The sequence below is a fragment of the Saccostrea cucullata genome, unplaced genomic scaffold (genome assembly GCF_032062105.1).
Source record: "Saccostrea cucullata isolate Sc308-1 unplaced genomic scaffold, CSIRO_AGI_Scuc_v1 ctg8029, whole genome shotgun sequence".
NCBI lineage: Eukaryota > Metazoa > Mollusca > Bivalvia > Ostreida > Ostreidae > Saccostrea > Saccostrea cuccullata.
This window is the reverse complement of record NW_026926884.1, coordinates 1-19,851: the sequence shown is the minus strand read 5'-3', so window position 1 is coordinate 19,851 and position 19,851 is coordinate 1. Positions and strand designations below refer to the sequence as shown.

At 33.7% G+C, this 19,851-nt stretch overlaps 1 protein-coding gene across 1 annotated transcript; it reads right to left on the bottom strand.

Moving 5' to 3' along the window:
• Nucleotides 1-9,309: 9,309 nt before the first annotated feature.
• LOC134272822 (hepatic lectin-like) lies at nucleotides 9,310-14,137 on the bottom strand (the record flags this gene model as incomplete). The annotated part of the gene is made up of 3 exons (XM_062754987.1): nucleotides 9,310-9,581; nucleotides 10,461-10,536; nucleotides 14,102-14,137. Coding segments are annotated over 3 exons (339 nt in total), but the record flags the coding sequence as incomplete, so codon positions are not given.
• Between the last annotated feature and the right edge of the window lie 5,714 nt (nucleotides 14,138-19,851).

The following is a 19,851-nucleotide window of genomic DNA, read 5'->3' as shown; positions in this document are numbered from 1 at the left end:
GTTGATGACAAGTATCGTAAGCGGTTTTTACTACTTGCCTTTCAGTCAATGCAAATATTATTTTTTTCTTTTTTGCAGTTTCTTATTTAAAAAGACTTGTATTAAAGGAAAAAAATGTTGGTTTAAATAACAAACAGAGAGACAATTACATGTGTATATTACACGTATTTAAAAAAAAGCAAGTAGGATGAAAACCATTCCTCTGTTAGCCCTTTATCCTTGACCGAACAAAATTGTTTTTTGCAAAGCCACCTTTAGGTATAAAATCTTGCTTTAAAAAAAACTTACTTTCTGTCTCCTAAATATTGTTTTTTTTTTATTCACGGAATTGTAGAATAAATTCTTGATTTTTTTTTTTTTTTTTTAAATTTAAACAAATATTATCTAATGCATGAAAAAAGCATGTGTAAACATTGACAAGCAGGTAATCTTTTGTTGTCCTGAACAAATCATATCAATTAACTTCAACTTACCCAGTACATCGACCATACTGCCTAGAGCTTGCTTGAAGAAGCGTTAGAAGAAAAATGGATTCAAAGATTGGCATGTCTAGCAGCATCACTTTCATGAAGGTTTGTATTTTATCTTAGTATTGTTGTATTGGGGTCAAATGCTAATTAAGAAGTGGTTATTTTTACACTAAGTTTACACAGTACTAGCTATACCAATCAGTTATGAACACTATATCCTGGATATTGACTCCTCTAATCCTGCCTTAGGTTGGGAACGTAGCCACATCCAGGACAGAAAAGAGACAACAATAGGATATGGTAGGACCCTTTTGTCAGGAGAACTAAGCAGATACATGTATTTCAGTAGTAGAAAGAAGTTATTGACGGTGGTCAAATTCACCAGAGATTTCAAACATTACCAACTGATCACGGAGTTGAGTGTGAAGAAAGAACATCATAGTCCGATACATATATATAGTTACCGACGAGTATAAGCGCTGGAATGATTTCAGTATCGAGAAAGACGACGTAATACCATTATCCAGCTGAATAGCTCTTTAATTAATCGTCTGTGCAAGCAAAGAGTTCGTCTCGAGTCCGCTGAGCGGGGTGTTTGAGAGATGTTAGATCGACGTCTTGGTCAGGGTATTGTTTCCAGTTCTTGGGAAGATAAAATTCCTTGACAACAGATGCCCCTGAACATTCTAGTTTTTCTCAATCTCTGTCAAGGGAATATCAGCCTTAGATCCAAAGATTGAGTAAGTTAATCCCAGGTAATTTCAGGTATTCCAAGTGAAACTGCGGGAATTTTGATATCATAATAGTCCTAAAGATTTGGCTATAGTAATCCCAAATTATATGAAGCCCTAACTTACCTTAGGCATAACTTATAATGTTTGTGTTTAACTACCGAAAATAACATGGTAATTTGTAGTCCCTAACAGAAATGCTATCCTCAGGGAATAGACTGGTTTTACATAAATCAAACAGGGATTATTTGACGAGAACCCACTGACTCGGGTGGCGGATGGTAGAAGATGCAAAGTTGTCCTGTGATGAATGTGCTGCAAATCAGAGGGGTTCATTTCCGAATTTATTTGAAATGAAAAGTTATCAATGGAAAAAGTGCGCTTGGACGGCTTCCCCGAACAGAAAGGCATAACGGAGCAGGTAAATATTTCATTATTTACAACGGAGACACCAAAAATGTCTGATTTCATATCTCCTATAAAATGGAACTAAAACGGAAAATATCCTAACTGTTCGACTTTATGGTTCATTTTCTTCTTTCGTTTTGCGTAGACGTTGTGTAATTTGAATTAGTTACCTTTTGTCGCCAGATTACAAAGACAGATTTTGGTGCTAAATGTATTTTCGCTATAACACTTCATTAAGAAACATAAAAAAAAAATGTCGAGTTATTAAAAAGATCAGTTATTCTAAAGAAAAAAAATTGAGAAGGGTTTTGTCTTTATTTATTATATGCTTTATTTCCCATTTCAATTCATGAACTAAACATGATTTAAAAAAAACGACCTCGGTTTACAAAGTCGTAGGAAAACGCATACAGGTAATAAACGCAGGTAACATCCTGTGTATATAGGTAGTATACACAAGCCAGCGTCGTTCCCTCGGGGCTTTTCAGCCGCTTCGATTAAGCTCCACCCCACACCAAACTTACCTGAGGAAAACCTTACGGTTGAAAACCTCGGCCTTTAATGGGGGGCACTTTTATCGGGCTAAAATGTATAGGGAGAGTATTTTTGACAACCTCATGATGGAATGTTTTTTTATATTTAAGTGATGTTTAATTTGTTTCAAGGTTACAAAACGTGTAGATTTAAAAGTATATTATAATACAACTTCTTAACACAAAAACATGGAATGAAGTTTCACACATAAACAATATTTTGCTTATTTTAAAAAGTCTGCGGACTTTTCAAACAATCCTCCTTCGTGTACATAAAAAATCAGACTTCATTAGAAAAAATTGGATTTTCTTTTGTCGCATGAACTACTAGATGCTGTCATGAGACAGTAATACCCGCACTAAGGTATTTGCCTCTAAATGCACACTCCTCTAAAATTAGGCTTTACCAAAGAAAAAGTCAATATAATTTAATAATTTACATAATAGGGCCTCCATGTATTCATCAAATTGAGCATAATATTCTCAAGTGAACATGTGACCCATGGGCCTCGATCTTATAGGTACATGTATTTCATATTCATAATTCATTACCAGTCTGAAATTAAACAACAGAATTCAATTAATGATGTAAATTAGGTTTGAAACAGGGGGGGGGGGTTAAATTTTTGGCCCATAATTGGAACTTTTTAAATCTATTTTCTCATATACATGTAGATCAACAACAAATATTATTCAAATTAGTTTAAAGCGTTTTTGATGATTTTTTCCAAAATGTACAATCTTTTTTATACTTGATTAGGCAGAAACACCTTGAAAGCTGCCATATACCATGTATACCCAATCAATTTAGTCAACCCCCACCCTTCTCCCATCAACACACACACACGCAAATACACCCTATTTTCCTGTTTTTGGAAATAGGCCTAGATGGCAAAGTTAAGATAAAACATCTTTTGTAAATAATAATTTTAAATTTGTTCTTATACTGTAAATGTATCTGAAGACCTGCATCACATTAGGCTTGCGTCACGTACCTAACTTAAGTACTAGTTTTACCATTATCATTTTTAGAGAGCACTGCACGTGCAGTACTAGGCCTAGTGTTGTGTACACATCATTGCATGTATGTCAGTTGGAATTATTTTGTGTTTAATTGGATTATATTTCATGAAGTTGGAGCTATGGCAGTCGGTAAGTACACGTTTTGGTATAGAGTTGGGTAAAATAGTCTGAAATGCAACTGGTTAGGTTAAAGTTTAAAGGATCAAAGGTCATCCGATGCTGCAATAAGACGAATTTCACATTCTAAAGTAGGCCTGGGTATTGGCCCCAGATTTCGTATTGCGATATATTGCGATATTTTTAACTGTATTGCGATATGTATTGCAATATTTTCATTGTAATAAAAATGGCATTTTCTTACTATATTTACTTTAATTTACATGCAGAATGTACATAACTATGATAAGTAACTAACACAGAAAAAAAATCTTGTTGATTTCATATAAGTTATCCTCTAAAATGTTCCCACCAAACTTCCGTCTTACTGTTGGCTTAATAACAAACTTTAAGTAGTCCATTTTTATATTTTTATGACAAATTTCCTTAATCTAAGCATATTGCCAATATATCGATATTACAAAATCGTATTGCGATACGATATTTTTTGTCATTGTATTGCAATATATTGAAATATCGATATTATTGCCCAGCCCTATTCTAAAGAGTTATCGCCCGTTATCGACGTTACATTCAGTTACAAAATACAGAATTTTTTTCTGAGAGGGAGAGGGGACTTCCAGACCAGAATTTCCTGAGAAGCAAATAAAAGGAGAAGTTAGGGTGGTGTCTGTTTTCTAGGGTGGAGGGCATCCAAAGTCTTTTTTATATTATAGTCCTGCAAATTCGGGGGGGGGGGGGGTTCTCAAGATACACATCCCGTCCCTGTAAACCGTAATGGCAAATGATCATGTGACTCCTAAATAGTGGGAAACTTTTTCCATTTGACCATACATAATTTTGCGCTTTTTGTGTTATTATGTTATGTAAATTTAATGGTATAAAGGTTTTGAACCCCCTGGAGGTCATCCCCACTCTCCTAATGATTCTAACTGGAAATGTTCACAATATGACTGCATTAAATGAAATAAAAGTGCATCAATGATAAGATTGCTTGACATTTCATTCACTACCTATCCTCCTAGAATTAGGAATGAAAATCATTCAAAGAGATGGACCATATTAAAGTATTTGTATATAGGCTATTAACATATTTTTTTAAAAATGTAAAACAAGCAGTAGTTTGCATACATGTCATGAATATAAACAGGGGTCTGGGATGGGGTGAGGGGAAGGATCGAGTTCCTGTCTCTTTACGTCTTAATGGTTGAAAACTCCTAAAATGAATGTTGACCTCAAATCCGACTTGTCCTCCTTATTTTTCAAGTGGGGGTGTCTCCATTTGAGTGAAAAATTCCTGAGAGGGATGTTTAACAACAAACAAACAATTAAATGACATAAAAACACAATATTGATTTGCGTTAAGAAATATGCAGGGGATTTTTTCCATCATAAATCTTCTTCTCAAGAACAGCAAGGGCATTATTGTCCCCCGTTTTGGGGGAAAGGGAGGGAACATTAAATCTTATTTGTCTGTCAGTCTGGCCATCTTTGACAGTATGTGCATCTGTCACAATAAATTTAACCTTGATCATAACTTTTGAATAATATGAGATAGGGCTTTCATATTTCACATGTACATTACCACAAAACTTTCTAAATGTACTATGATTTTTTAACCCAAGTGAGACCTTGACCTCAAAATTTTACCTACTTTCCAAAAAATAACATTTTAAATTAATCATTTTGAAAGAGAAAAGATATGGCATTTAAATTATACATGTATATTACATGTGAAAAGACTTTTCTAAATACATCATGACTTTTGACTTTCTGATCTTGACCTAGAAGTTTAACCTACTTTTCAAAAATATTATATTATATATTTATATATATATATATATATATATATAACTTTTGATTGAAAAGAGATGGGTCTTTCATATTTGACATGTACTTTACCTGCAACAAAATATTTCGAGCATGCGATGATTTCCCCCCTTTGACCTAATTTTCATAAAGTGACATATGATAGGGATGCATATTTGATACACAATCTGCCATAAATTATGGCATCCCATTCACTTTAACACAGAAAGCAAAGGACCACAATTCTTTGAATTTGCATGTATAATCTTGATATGGAAACATCCTCATATAATGTATATTCAAGTTTTTTATGCTACGCCATGATTAGGAATACATGTATTAGTTTTTGTCATGTCCGTCCTCCACCCTTCCATCTGTCTTTCCATCGAGCTCAAAGAAATTACTTTCTAGATATTTTATCAAAGTTCATATGCTGATGCATATACTGATGTAAACTATCCAACTGTGGCAATATTTTTTATGCGCCCGGATCGATAGGTCCCGGGCATATATTGTTTTTGTCCTGTCTGTTTGTCTGTTTGTCTGTTTATCTGTTTGTCTGTTGTCAGCTTTAACCTTGGCCATAACTTTTGAACAATAAGATATAGAGACTTCATATTTGGTATGCATACTCCACTATTTAAGTCCTTTCAAATGACATCAAGGTCAATGACCTTGTGACCTTGACCGTGACCTAGATGCTAAAAATAGCTTTTTACACTTTTTGCCTTAACTTTTTAACCATAGGAGATAGGAACTTCATATTTAGGATGCATACTCCACTGATTAAATTCTTTCAAATGACACCATGGTCAATGACCTTGACTGTGACCTATATGCTAAAAATAGCTTTTTACACTTTTGGCCATAACTTTTAAACCATAGTAGATAGGGACTTCATGTTTGGGATGCATACTCCACTGATTAAGTTCTTTCAAATGACACCACGGTCAGTGACCTTGTGACCTTGACTGTGACCAATATGCTAAAAATAGATTTTTTGAACTTTGTTTCCGCCGGGCGCATAGTGTTTCACAAACACATCTTGTTTACCTTTACTTTCCTTTGACCTTTACCTGTTTACTTAACTTTTCTTAAAACCTAAGTGTTTAGCTTTATTTTAGAGAAACCATAATGATTCAAGTTGTGTAATGAAACTTCACATGATGATACATACTGATGTAAGCAATTAGAGCTTTACAATGCTTCACTCTTTTTTACCTTGACATTTCCTGTGATCTTGACCTCATGATCACTGTCTTAGACTAGATCAGTTTTGAATAAACAGTTCAAGATATATTAATCATACTTCATATGCTAATACATACTGATGAGAGCTATTATTGCATTAACTTATTTTGACCTTGAATTTTCTTTTGACCTTGACCTCACTTTTTAAAATATGTGTTTATCTAAGTTTCAAATAAACCATTAATTATATTTTTATCAAAATTCATATGATAATAGTAAATTCACACTGATGTAAGCTTTTCAGCTAGAACAACATTTTGACCACAACCTTTCCTTTGACTTCTCTTTTCTTAAAACAAAGTGTTAAGCTCAGTTTCATTAAATCATTCAAGATATTTTTATCAAACATAATAAGCTAATATATATTAGTGAGAGCTATTCAGCTGCATCAAAAACTTCATCTTGCACATTCCTGTGACCTTGACCTCCCTCCTCTTTAATATGTATTTTGCTTAGTTTTTAAGAAATAATTTAAGACATTTTTATGTTTAACATGCACTTATACATAATTTGATGAGAATTTATTATCTATATCCAATTTATTTATATTTTAGTTTCAATTCTGAAAAAAAACTGTTTAAGATATTTTCATCAAACTTTATACACAAATACAAATTTTAGTTTTTAGTTTTTAGCTCACCTGAGCCGAAGGCTCAAGTGAGCTTTTCTGATCATATTTTGTCTGGCGTCCGTCTGTCTGTCTAGCTGTGTGTAAACTTTTCACATTTTTGACTTCTTCTCAAGAACCACTGGGCCATTTCAAGCAAACTTGCCACAAAGCATCCTTGGGTGAAGGGGATTCAAGTTTTTTTCAAATGAAGGGCCATGCCCTCATTCAAGGGGAGATAATTGGGAATTAATGAAAATTTGGTGGCATGTTTTAAAAATCTTCTTCTCAAGAACCACTGCTCCAGGAAAGATGAAACTTATGGGTTAACATCCTCAGGTAGTGAATATTCAAATGTGTTCAAATCATGACCCCCGGGGGTAGGGCAGGGCCAAAATGGCCGACCAAAGTTTTATATAGAAATATATTGGAAAATTCTTTAAAAATCTTCTTCTCAAGAACCACTGTGCCAGGAAAGATGAAACTTATGGAGTAACATCCTCAGATAGTGTAGAACTGTAGATTCAAGTTTGTTCAAATCATGACCCCCGGGGGTAGGGCCAAAATGGCTGACCAAAGTTTTACATAGAAATATATAGGAAAATTCTTTAAAAGTCTTCTTCTCAAGAATGACAAAGCCATAATTCATCAAATTTATATGGAAGCATCCTCAGGTAGTGAAGATTCAAGTTTGTTCAAATCATGACCCTGGGGGTAGGGCGGGGCCAAAAAGGCCGACCAAAGTTTTACATAGAAATTTATGGGAAAATTCTTTAAAAATCTTCTTCTCAAGAATGACAAATCCATAATTCATCATATTTATATGGGAGCATCTTCAGGTAGTGTAGATTCAAATTTGTACAAATCATTTTAGGAATAAAAGGAAACACATCTTTAAAGTTCTTCTTTTCAGGAACACGAAGAGCATGATTAATATGGAAATATTCTTAAGAGGTGTAGATTCAAGTTTGTACAAATCATGACCACCAGGGTTATGGAGGTGCCATATTTTTCCGGCCCCTTTTTGCCATCCATATGAAAATTCAAATTTTGAAACCATTTTACACATACACAAAATGAACCAATCATTTTTTAAATGATTATGGTTTAAAACTATTGCAGCATAAGATATTAGGGAAGTTCTTGAAAGCAGGGTGATTAAACATGTCAAATATATGTAAAAAAAAAAATATATAGAAATTCTACCTCGATTTGATCCCCATCCCCCCCACCCCCCGGGCAAAATGAAAATTCCGAAACCTTACTGCACATCTACATGACATTACTAACCATCTCTTAAAAGATGATAAGGCTGCTGAGTAAAATGTAGAAGGAGTTCAGGGAAGAAGGGGCTTTTTGTATAAAAAAACATCATTTTTTGGCCCCCATTTGATCCCCTGGGGCAAAATCAAAATTCCGAAACCTTACTGCACATCTACATGACACCACCAACCATCTCTCAAAAGATGATTAGGCTGCTGAGTAAAATATAGAAGGATTTCAGGGAAGAAGGGGCTTTTTGTATGAAAAACGTCATTTTTCGACCCCCATTTGATCCCCTGGGGCAAAATCAAAATTCCGAAACCTTACTGCACATCTACATGACACCACCAACCATCTCTCAAAAGATGATTAGGCTGCTGTGTAAAATGTAGAAGGAGTTCAGGGAAGAAGGGGCTTTTTGTATAAAAAACATCATTTTTCGACCCCCATTTGATCCCCTGGGGCAAAATCAAAATTCCAAAACCTTACTGCACATCTACATGACACCACCAACCATCTCTCAAAAGAGGATTAGGCTGCTGAGTAAAATGTAGAAGGAGTACAGGGAAGAAGGGGCTTTTTGTATAAAAAACGTCATTTTTCGACCCCCATTTGATCCCCCGGGGCAAAATCAAAATTCCGAAACCTTACTGCACATCTACATGACACCACCAACCATCTCTCAAAAGATGATTAGGCTGCTGAGTAAAATGTAGAAGGAGTTCAGGGAAGAAGGGGCTTTTTGTATAAAAAACGTCATTTTTCGACCCCCATTTGATCCCCCGGGGCAAAATCAAAATTCCGAAACCTTACTGCACATCTACATGACACCCCCAACCATCTCCCAAAGGATGATTAAGCTACTGTGAAAAATGTAGGAGGAGTTCAGGGAAGAAAAGTGTGACAGACGGACGGACGGACGGACGGACGGACGGACATGAGTAACAACAATATACCCGAACTTTCTTTCGAAAGTGCGGGTATAAAAATATTTATTTATCTCTTTTTAATTCAAAAAGTATCATAAAGATGGTATCAGGTATGTTCTTTAGAAATAAAACATCTTCCTTAAATGAGAAATGCTATTTAATGCTTCGTGGTTACATAATTATGTTATTGTATAACATTCATTGAAAATTCTCTTAATATTTATTCTTTTTTTCACAAACATAGTAATGAGAAGAGTCACAATTGTTGTCATTCCAAACACCTTCAGGAAGCAGTTCGACGCAATTTTCACCTGTACCCCCGTTATTAGGTTCACCTGTATCCCAATGTGTGTAATTCAATGTTGTGTTAGAATGTACCCAGATGAACGTGCCCTCGGACTCTTCATCTGTTCCTCCCATCCACCATTTATTTCCGGAGGCTAAAATTTTATAATAGATGGAGTTAAACGTGTGTGATTCGTTGAGAAATAAAGAAAATAGTTAAATATGTTAATATTCAGAAAATAATTGAATATACATTTAGGAAATGGTTAAACAAAGGTATTTTTGGAAATTTTTAATACTACTAGTAGTCCAGCGCATATTTTTATTAACTTATTGAAAAATGGTTCACATTCATTCCGTTACTGTTTTCCCAATATCCTGGATCTGTTGGTTTTTCAAATGAGACCAAGAATCAAAAATGTTATTAAATAGAGTAAACCCCCTGCCAAAACATTCCGAAATACATATTGTGTGAAAAAAAATGATAATTCTCAAGGTATTCCCAGCCTCCCATGAGTCTTCCACAGGGCGCAGTGGTTAAAATGTCCATTTTATTCGCGAGCCAGCTTAGGAGTTTACCTTTACGTCGAGTTTTCGAATCCCACTGTGGGACGTTGATAAATAGTCCATCGAATTAAATACATCATCAACCAATTTGAGTTGGTACAATGTACTCAAGACATGTGGATTTTCATTTACCATTTTTCCTTATCTTCTTTCTCTAATAAATTTATAATTATTTAGTTTACATTACCTGATTTAAAAATACTCAAATTGACTAATTCAAGTTGTACACAGTCCGACCAATGTTTAAATTCCCTGCTATATATAATTAGATAACGTCGACATATAAACGTCCATGCTATGTTGAATTTCCATAAAATCACATTACTTTTTCACTTTTGTGTTAAAATTAACGTAGGTTTTTAAATTAGAAAAACTATTTATGATAATCCTTCTACATTTTGTCGTAAACTACATTATTGGACTATTTTTCAGTCCTCAAATTACGGAAAGAAAACACAAAAATGTACCTTTGTTTTGAATCAAGTTTTGTTCAGCCTCACTCTCTATTTCAAGAAGATGTGCTTCCAGCCAAATGCAGCTAGCCTAAGGGAATAAAGTTAAATATACACATTTTCACTAGAGAGCTTAAACAGAATTCTGATTTCCAAGAACATTTTGATTTGATATACATTATCTCAAATTTAGATTGTTTGCATTTTGTGTAAATCATGCTTTCAACTTTGCAATTTGATATTTACCTCAAAAACAACGATCGTACAATTTCATTAAATCTTATCAATTTATTGCAATTGACTTAAATAAAAATACAGCCAGATAAGGTCTACAATAAAATGGAGAAATATTTCCTGTGTATTTAAATGACACCATATTCAAGTGCCATCCGGTGAAATCGTGATTTGTCAATTTGATTTCTATGCCTCTATTACTATATTTATTGCAGAGAACTTTAAAATGTTAAAGTGCTCAAGAGAAATTCAGAAATTCTGGCACCATTACTTGATTGATTGATTGTATACTGTTTAACGTCCCTCTCCAGAATATTTCACTGATATGGAGACATCACCATAGCCGTTGAAGGGCTGCAAATTTAGGCCTATGCTCGGCACTTACGGCCTTTGAGCAGGAAGTTATCTTTATCGTGTCACACCTGCTGTGACACGGGGTTTCGGTTTATACGGTCTCATCCGAAGGACCGCCCCATTTAGTCGCCTTTTACGACAAGCAAGGGGGTACTGAGGACCTATTCTAACCCGGATCCCCACGGAAGCCATTACTTGAAAATTTTCTCGTTGAAACACACTTGTTCTTTACCTTATATGATTTAATCAAAGAAAAGAAACATTTTTTTCTTATGAAATGCACCATTTTGAATCAGACATCGTAAATTGTTATTGACATTTATTTAAGCAAGTGAGTTAAGGCTAGTTATAGGTTTTCTATGCAAATGAGCTAATAAAAATGCATCAATTGTATATTTTATGTACAGAGAAAGTTCAAATTGATTTTCTTATACATACTAAGTACCCACAGTATATTATTGCAAGTGCACATAATGACGTCATATTATGACGTCATAGTTCTTTCCCATTCAAGGTAATAAAACACATCAAAAAACAACGTCGGCGCAAGGGCATATCCTATCTAATTTAAAATAAATAAAGTATCATATTAAGGAAAATATTCTAAAAATTAATAAAATTGCTGCACAAATCTTATCCTCTTCTTCAATCGATAAAAATTTTACTAAACTTACACTGGACTGTACATTTTTACCCTGTTTGAACTTAGAACTGTGCAAATAGTAACTAAACAATTGCAGTGTCGACATTTGTGCAGCAATATCTTAAATCTTTGGAATATTCTGCTTCTCTTTATACCTTGTTTCTGTAAAACAAAGTAAGGTATGCCCTTGCGCCGAAGCGATTTTGTTGATGTTTCTTATAAACTTGTATATTAAAGATCGATGACGTCATAATATGACGTCATAATGTGTACTGGCAGTCGCATATCGTGGGTACCAAGAATGTATTAGAAAACAAGTCTTAACATTTTCTTTGCGGTATGTATAGCAATAATGGGTCTTACTTAATTATTTTGCATAGAAAACTCCATACAGAGCCTTAACTCACTTGCGTAGATTAAGCCTTTCTCTGTTTTGTTCAGAAGCCATTCCACTGTATGATTTCAAGAATGTGTTCAAGTGATTATACTACGCAAGATATGCAAAACAAATTAGGAGAAACCTGAAACTGTTAATCGTTTGTCTTTGTTTCCAACCGGTCAAGGTATCGTAGTGGCAGAGCACTCGCTTTGTTTTCCGGAGGCCTGGGTTCGATTCTCGAGCGCAGCGCAGTGTCAAACCTAAGACATACACTGTAAACGTTGGTAGTGACTGTTCCTTCCCCAAGCGCTGGGAAATAGAAGTAAAAGTCACAGGTCTTTCGAATATGATATTGAAATGTACGTCTCATGTCACGGTTAGCATGAAAAGCCCCCACTGCTCAATGGCCCTGAGTGCCGAGTATAGGTCTGGATTTGAAGCCCTTCAACGGCAAACGGTAACGTCGCTATGTGATTGAAAATTCTCGAGTGAGATGTAAAACAATATTCAATAATCAATCAATCTTGTTCCCATTGAGAGAAAATCATAGAAAATAAATATAATTGAAAAACAGCCGTTTTAGTTATCGTATTCTGACCCGTCCTTGACCATGTTACATGTAAAGTGCGTAGAATGCATTTTGCGATTACTGTAAATTCTATAGTAGCAGTCTGTTTACTGTCTAATTTACACGTAAGACAATGCGTATCGTATTGCATGAAGTTGAAAACTTAAGATTCTTTAATGAAATTAGCATGATATGTTTCGTTTTATTTTATAATGTGTTTACATGTATTAATGTTTGGTATTGTTAAATTTGCTATAATTGACAGAATATAGTGTCTGTACATGTACATCCATACGTCTGTCCTTCCGTCTCTTACGCTTTGTGATACCCATCTCTTATCCGCAACTCCGGCTATGCCAACGAATAAAATTTGATGGCATCTTTATTGATTCTTTGTTATATAGTTCCATTGTGCATCTCGTATTTACATTTTTATTCGAAACATATTTCGGATTTTTTAAAGCAAAATAGTGACAGTTTCTTTTTTTTGTATATTATTGAAAGGTAGTCTTATCCACAACTCCTCTTATACCAGTGAATAATGGTGAAGGATAGTTTCTCAGTTTCTTTATTATATAATGCCAATGTGCATCGTCTATTTTAATTTTTGACCTGGTACTTATTTTCGGTCTTCCAGAAAAAAACATGGACTTTGCCATTATAATCATTTGAGAGGCTTGGGTATCATTTAGAGATACACTGCCAACGGAACAGTTGTTCATTTCTCAAAAGACGGCCATCCGAGTTCCAATTTTCCGTTCTCATTGTAACAAGCAGAGCATGGCCATAGAAGGTATCCATCAAGCCAAATTGGAGAAAATATGGCACCTCCTTTGAAACTCTATATAAATGATCTGAATTTTATGAACTTGTAGGCAACATCACTATTTTATTACGGAGATCGGGTTGTCAATAACTACCAGAGAGATTAGATGTATATAAAATGTTTTTTTTTAGCATACAAGGTGATTTTATAGGAACACACTTTAATTTCCAGCCATAATATTTGATGAAAATGTCCTATATATTTTTGAAAGCTTTCATTTAGCCCACTTTGCAGAGTACTCGCTCCATGATCAGAAATAAGTGGGTTCAAGCATCGGCTGCGACAAACCTAAGTTTATGAATAATTGTTAGCAAATGAATCGTTGCCAAACGGTTGGTACTTTGAAGTTGGCGGTCTATAGGTTGAGACCATTATCCTTGTCACTGCAGGCGTTGACATGATGAATATCTTACTTTCCAATGATCAAAGTTCCGAAATATAAATTCTCACTTCACAGCCCTTCACAGCCTTCACAGGCATATGATTAAGTATGATTACTGTAGTAATTTTAAATAATGGTAAAAAGACATGGCACTATACATATTGAATAATTGTATTTCTATTATAAACTATTAAAGAGCTCTTAACTTCGTTGTGAGTTTTAGTTATCCAACGGAAGATCCCAAATCTCCTACCGCCTCAAAAGACATACCTTGGCAGCCTGCCACTTAAGAGGACTGTTCACAAAACAATATTTCTTCTCCCCAATTATCTGCCATCCTGTTGGGCATTCTGCAATATACTAGCATAAATGGAACATTGGAAGGGAATACATATAAAGTTATTTACTGAACTTTATTTCACTATGCAAAGAGTTATTAATCGTTATATTGTTGTTATATTGTTGTTAATTTGGATACTATTGTTGCCATTTCTATTCCACTTTGTTTCATACCACATAGGATACTACAAGTGAAAAAAAAATTCTTTAAATTTTACTTCGGGTCATTCATTAAACACTCATACAGTACTCTATGCACAGACATTTCTTTATAAATATTTAGGCAAAAAGAAAAAAAACTGAAATATTGCAGAAAATGCCATTTAAAAGGATGTCTCTAACTCTACATTTTGTAATTATTTTTCAACAAAAATATTCATTATTGTCTATATTATCTTTTCAAATATTTTTGGTCCTTTCACTTTAAATGATTTTACATAAAGAATTAAAAATGTATGTTTTGACACACATTTTCAAATGCAATTGACGTATAATTCTTTACTCAAACATTGATTTGTTAACATGAGATGGGAAGGTATTATATAAGTGCAATTTATCTGCAACATTTTGTTTTAGTACTGCATACGTGTATATTTCTTATTCATTTAATCACGTCAAGCAAGACATTTTAATATTTGATCAAGAATTATTAATCAAACTTAGTTTTACTGAGAAAAGTTTACTTTCAGTCGAAATAATTTAATTTCACTTGTATCAAGGAATTTTATTGGCTGAGTCATTCAGAAGAACATATAATATTTTGGATAACATAACTTGCCTACGTTACAGTGAGTTGCGTCAAAAACGTATTACTCCGCTTGACGTTACTTTTAAAATAATGCTCAATTTGAAGCCTTATTCCGGAGGAAAAATTATCATTGTCTATACTGAAATTAGATTATAAGGAATGAAGATAATTTCAACTTATGTTATACCATATATAAAAACTTGGGGCAGTTTACGCTTTTTTATAAACCGCGAAGCGGAGCGTAAACTGCCCCATGTTATGTTATATCGTATAACATAAGTTGAAATTAGCTTCATTCCTTAAATAATCAATCAATTTTTTTTCAATTTTTGCGGTAGACTTAAAGAAAACATGATTTCGTTCTCCAAGAAGCTTTGCAATGTTTTAAAGGATGTCTTTTTCACCTGTAAACCATTTGTTTATTACTTACTGCCATTTACACAGAATGGTTTTCCGCTTCTCAGAGGCACGCACTCCTCTTTACACGATGTTGCCTTACAAGATCCAGTCAGCTCCTGTGAAAAAGGTAAACCCATTGGTCTTAGCTTCTGTACCTTCCTTCGCCTATTTAAGGTCATGAATTTATTTGAATTTTATGAAAATCTTCTATTTATTGCATAAAAAGAACGCTATAAAAGAAACCAAAACTTTTACGACTTGTAAAATGGAAAATTCAACTTTAATTTAATGGATACTTGAACAAAGCGTGACTGTGCTGTTGTATAAAGATTTTTTTTTCTAAATAGCGTTTTGTGCAAAGATAAAAATTTTATCTTTGAATGTATGGAGAAAAATCAATGAACTCAATCTAAAAAGCATGAACATTACGACAATTTTGTGCGGCTTTGTGATTCTTGTAAACAATTGTTTAAATTGATTTCTATATAAGATAAATCATTTATTGTAAACTAGCTCTTTCCCCTTTCCTTATTACAATTTAAGTCAAAGATTCTTGCTTAGTTACAACAAAAAATCAGAGCCTACTTATATGTATACATGTTATACTGTAAACCAACTTTTATTCGCGACGACTTTATTTCCCGATCTTCTAGGATTCAACTAGTTCTCGACGATTAATTTTCGCGATCAAGCCTTTTTTGATCTGTTGTTAATAGACATTAAGACTTTACGGACTAGTTCGCGGCGAGAAATATTCGCGATGACGAGGCTCTCGCGAACTTCTTGAAAATATCTCGCACGCGAATAAAAGTTGGTCTACAGTACTTTAGAGCAAAAATTAAATTGTTGGAATATTCCTACTTTCAGCATTGATTCCTATTGTGACCCATGATCAAGTTAAGTGATCATGACCTTGACCTCTTGCTTGAATCTGGAGAAAATTTTTAAATATTTCAAAGAGGAGTGTGATCCCCCCCCCCCCCAAAAAAAAGTTGTCCCCTGACTTTTTAAAAATAATATCCGACACAATTAGTCCCGTGAACAACTTAAATCCTTCACTAAAGGATGCCGTGTGACAAACTATGTTGTAGTTACCCACTTGCTTTTCATTAAGTTGAAAATTGGTAAAAGAGACACACAGCTGAGAGAAGTTAGAGATCATGTGGCCACGAAAGCTCAAGTTCACCCAAGATTAAGTAAGGTTGATAAGTATTTCAAATCAGACAAGTAAACAAATAAATGACATTTAAGATTCTTTTATACTGATGTCTGTATGTCAATTGACTTACATTAAGGAATCTTTACATGTTATACATATACGTGATGTGCCAAATGTTTGAAAATCGAACCAAGTAAGTCAAGGCATAAATACAAAACCTAGCCGAATAATAAGACTGCAATGTAAACAAAAATCCTTAAGATTTGTGTAACATTAGAAACGCACATTATGTTTATGTTAAGTGTATTGTAAAATCCTCATGCACGAATACTTAAATAATGGTACATTTTGTCATTTTCTGAGCATATAAACATCAATATAATATCTTCTAAGAATTTCCGAGGCGTGTTCAAATTACAATGAGAAGATACAAAGTGCTTTTTTAGTGACCAAAAGGAATAAAAAATAAAACATAGATGTAGTTTTAGTTAGGTATTTTAATAATGTTTGTTACCTAATCTACATCCTTATTGATTAACTTTGTTAAAAAGCTGATATTTTAGCACAAGGATATATGGCTGAGACTGTTTCTGACATTTTCATCTTTTGTCTTTATTCAACGATAAACAACACAGTATACAATGTTCTAGAAACGTCGAGACATTACTAACCTGTGTTTGATTTTCCATTTCAATACAGTCACATTCTGAGTCCAGAACTAATTACGTTCCTGATTCCCCGTGTTTTCCTGCCATCAGTTCACAATGTAGCTGTTTCTTTCGATAGTTCACTGACTTGCACTGGTGATTCTGTAAACATTTTCGAATGCACTGTTTCTGTCCAATGAGGGTTAAAACATTCATGACTTTGCTAGAAGTCATACATTTGCCCGAAGCAGTAACTTTTATGTTGGATACATTTTGAATTTCTCCTGATACAGTATAATGTACTGTAGAAATAAATATGAGAAGTTTTAGTCCAAACATTGTCAATTTGTTAACAAGGATAAAACCAAGGTTATGACTATTTCAAAATGTTCCTATTGTCGCAAGTGAATGTTTGAATAGATGTTAAATATAATTGAACATCAGATTAAATAACAAAATAACATAGTTGCAAGCATGCGCGACCAATTTCATCGAGTAAGTGCATATGCAAAGCTATTTATAATGTTGAGTAAAATTGTTAAAATGTTAAATATCGAACTAATATTGTCTGACAAATATATAAATAATTAAGCATTGAAAAGAAATTATAATGTAAGATAACGAATTTTTCAAAAGCATGCTTTTAAATTAGATCATGAATCATTTATAAATAAAGTTAAAAATGAAACATGGATAACATTCGATATAAAAATACGTTCCAATTACTTTACTTAATTACATATTTGAAATAAATAAAGGCTTTTAGCATATGCGATATGTCTGACGTCATAATACCTGTATCATTCCTGTAGAGCTGATTTGCGGGGCTGATATGGGTCAATATTCCCTTCCCTAGTAATTTTAACTTCAAAACCAGTAATTGTTATCATCCACATATTTTTTTAGGTTCACATTCTCATAATTTTAACTTTTTTGAATGTAAGGAGAACCTAACTGACAAAGCACATGCAATTGAAATAAAAGTAGAAACATACCCCAACCGTGTGAGTCAATAGACTGTGTATATGTAAGAATTCTGTGCAAGATTATTTTCTTTTCAACTTAATGTGTAATACATTTTATTATTAAGTGCTTTGTGATAAACATATTTAAATATAAATAAACATACTAATAAAACATACCCTTTTCCACATCGCATTCTGTATCAGCCCTCGACCAATAGCAGCCTCGCCCCCGGGCTGATATTTTGGTCTCGGATGATACCGAATGTGATATGGAAAAGGGTATGTATTATTCTATATGGAAATAATTTACTTTCTTGTAATTCTGGATTCTTTAAACTATATCAAGTCATTCTTAGTGGTTAGTGGTAGGGTATTCGGTTTTTGATTGTTAGGTCCGGTTAAAATTCTCGTCCCCGGCACCACGTCAAACTTAAATCTTGTTCATAGGTATAAGAAGCGATTACTCTTTGCCAAGACAATTGTGTGGCTTTATAAATATGACCTGGTCTTTTGTATATAAAAATATAGAAGTGACTCGAAAAAAGGGGGATTTAATCGTAAAATTTAACAGCTTTTCGAAAATATGCTGATATGTAGTTATTTTAAATAGTCAAAGCAATTCTAGGATATACGGAAAAGTAGATCCATAAAAATAAGTAACGGTTTTCAAGGTACAATAAAGGAAATAAATAGTTCCCTTAATAAAAAGGTGAATGTTTTGCTTTATTACAGTGTATTCAAAATAAATGCGTTGAAAGGAATTTTCCACAAATATTGCCTAAAATGGTTGACAGGCTCGTAACCAAGGTCGACAAGTCAACAGGTCAACAGTTGTCACCTAATTGTAAAATCCTTTTCACTCAAGATAATTCTCAACAGGTCGATCGACATCAAATTGCGAGATCTCAACACCCCAATCGGGATACTTTTGATTCTACCTTAAAACAAAGGTCGACCAATCAACTTCTCCTTACATATCGTCCTGTCAACCCTTCGATTCGTCCTTCTGAATATACATGTTGACCTTTGAAGCAATTTATCTGTCAAACCGTTGACCTGTGAACCAGTCATTCTTTAATTTTCGACCCATTTTCCTAAATACATGTAAATTTTGAAGCAAACCGATTACTCATGTCCACCTGTCGATCTGTCAAACAGTTACTCCTTAAATTCGTCAACTTGTCGACCTGTGAACCTGTCAACATGTCCTTAATTTTAACAAAAATTTCTTACGCTGCATAGAATTTTTCCAAATTAAAATAAATTGTTTCTATGTGCATTTATTCGACAGTCCTTTATATTTAGCGGACTACTTAATTTATCCTAATTGAACCAGTCCTATTATACCTCCTCTGAGATGCAAATAATGAATCATTTGATATTATTCAAAAACAATGTTTCTTTAAAAAGCAATAGTATTTGAAATTCTCGTGGGACTTGAAATTTACGAAACATACAGATGACAGTTTATGGCTTAATATTTATGTTTTGTTTTCATGCAAACATATCAATTTGCATTTCCTTGTAGGAAGTAATAAAATAAACAATTGTTTCTTATCTTTTTATGAAAAAACTCAAACATGGTAAATGCAATTTGATCTATTGATTTAATTAATTATGCATAAAGAGTACTGAATGACATGTCAAAGCGATCAGCTGCTCATAATGACTTTCAGTCATCTGTGAAAGTTAAATTTTCTCTAGTAGAATTTACATTAGATTGGACGTGCATTCAGAGTCATTCAACCCTCTTATCCCGTCCT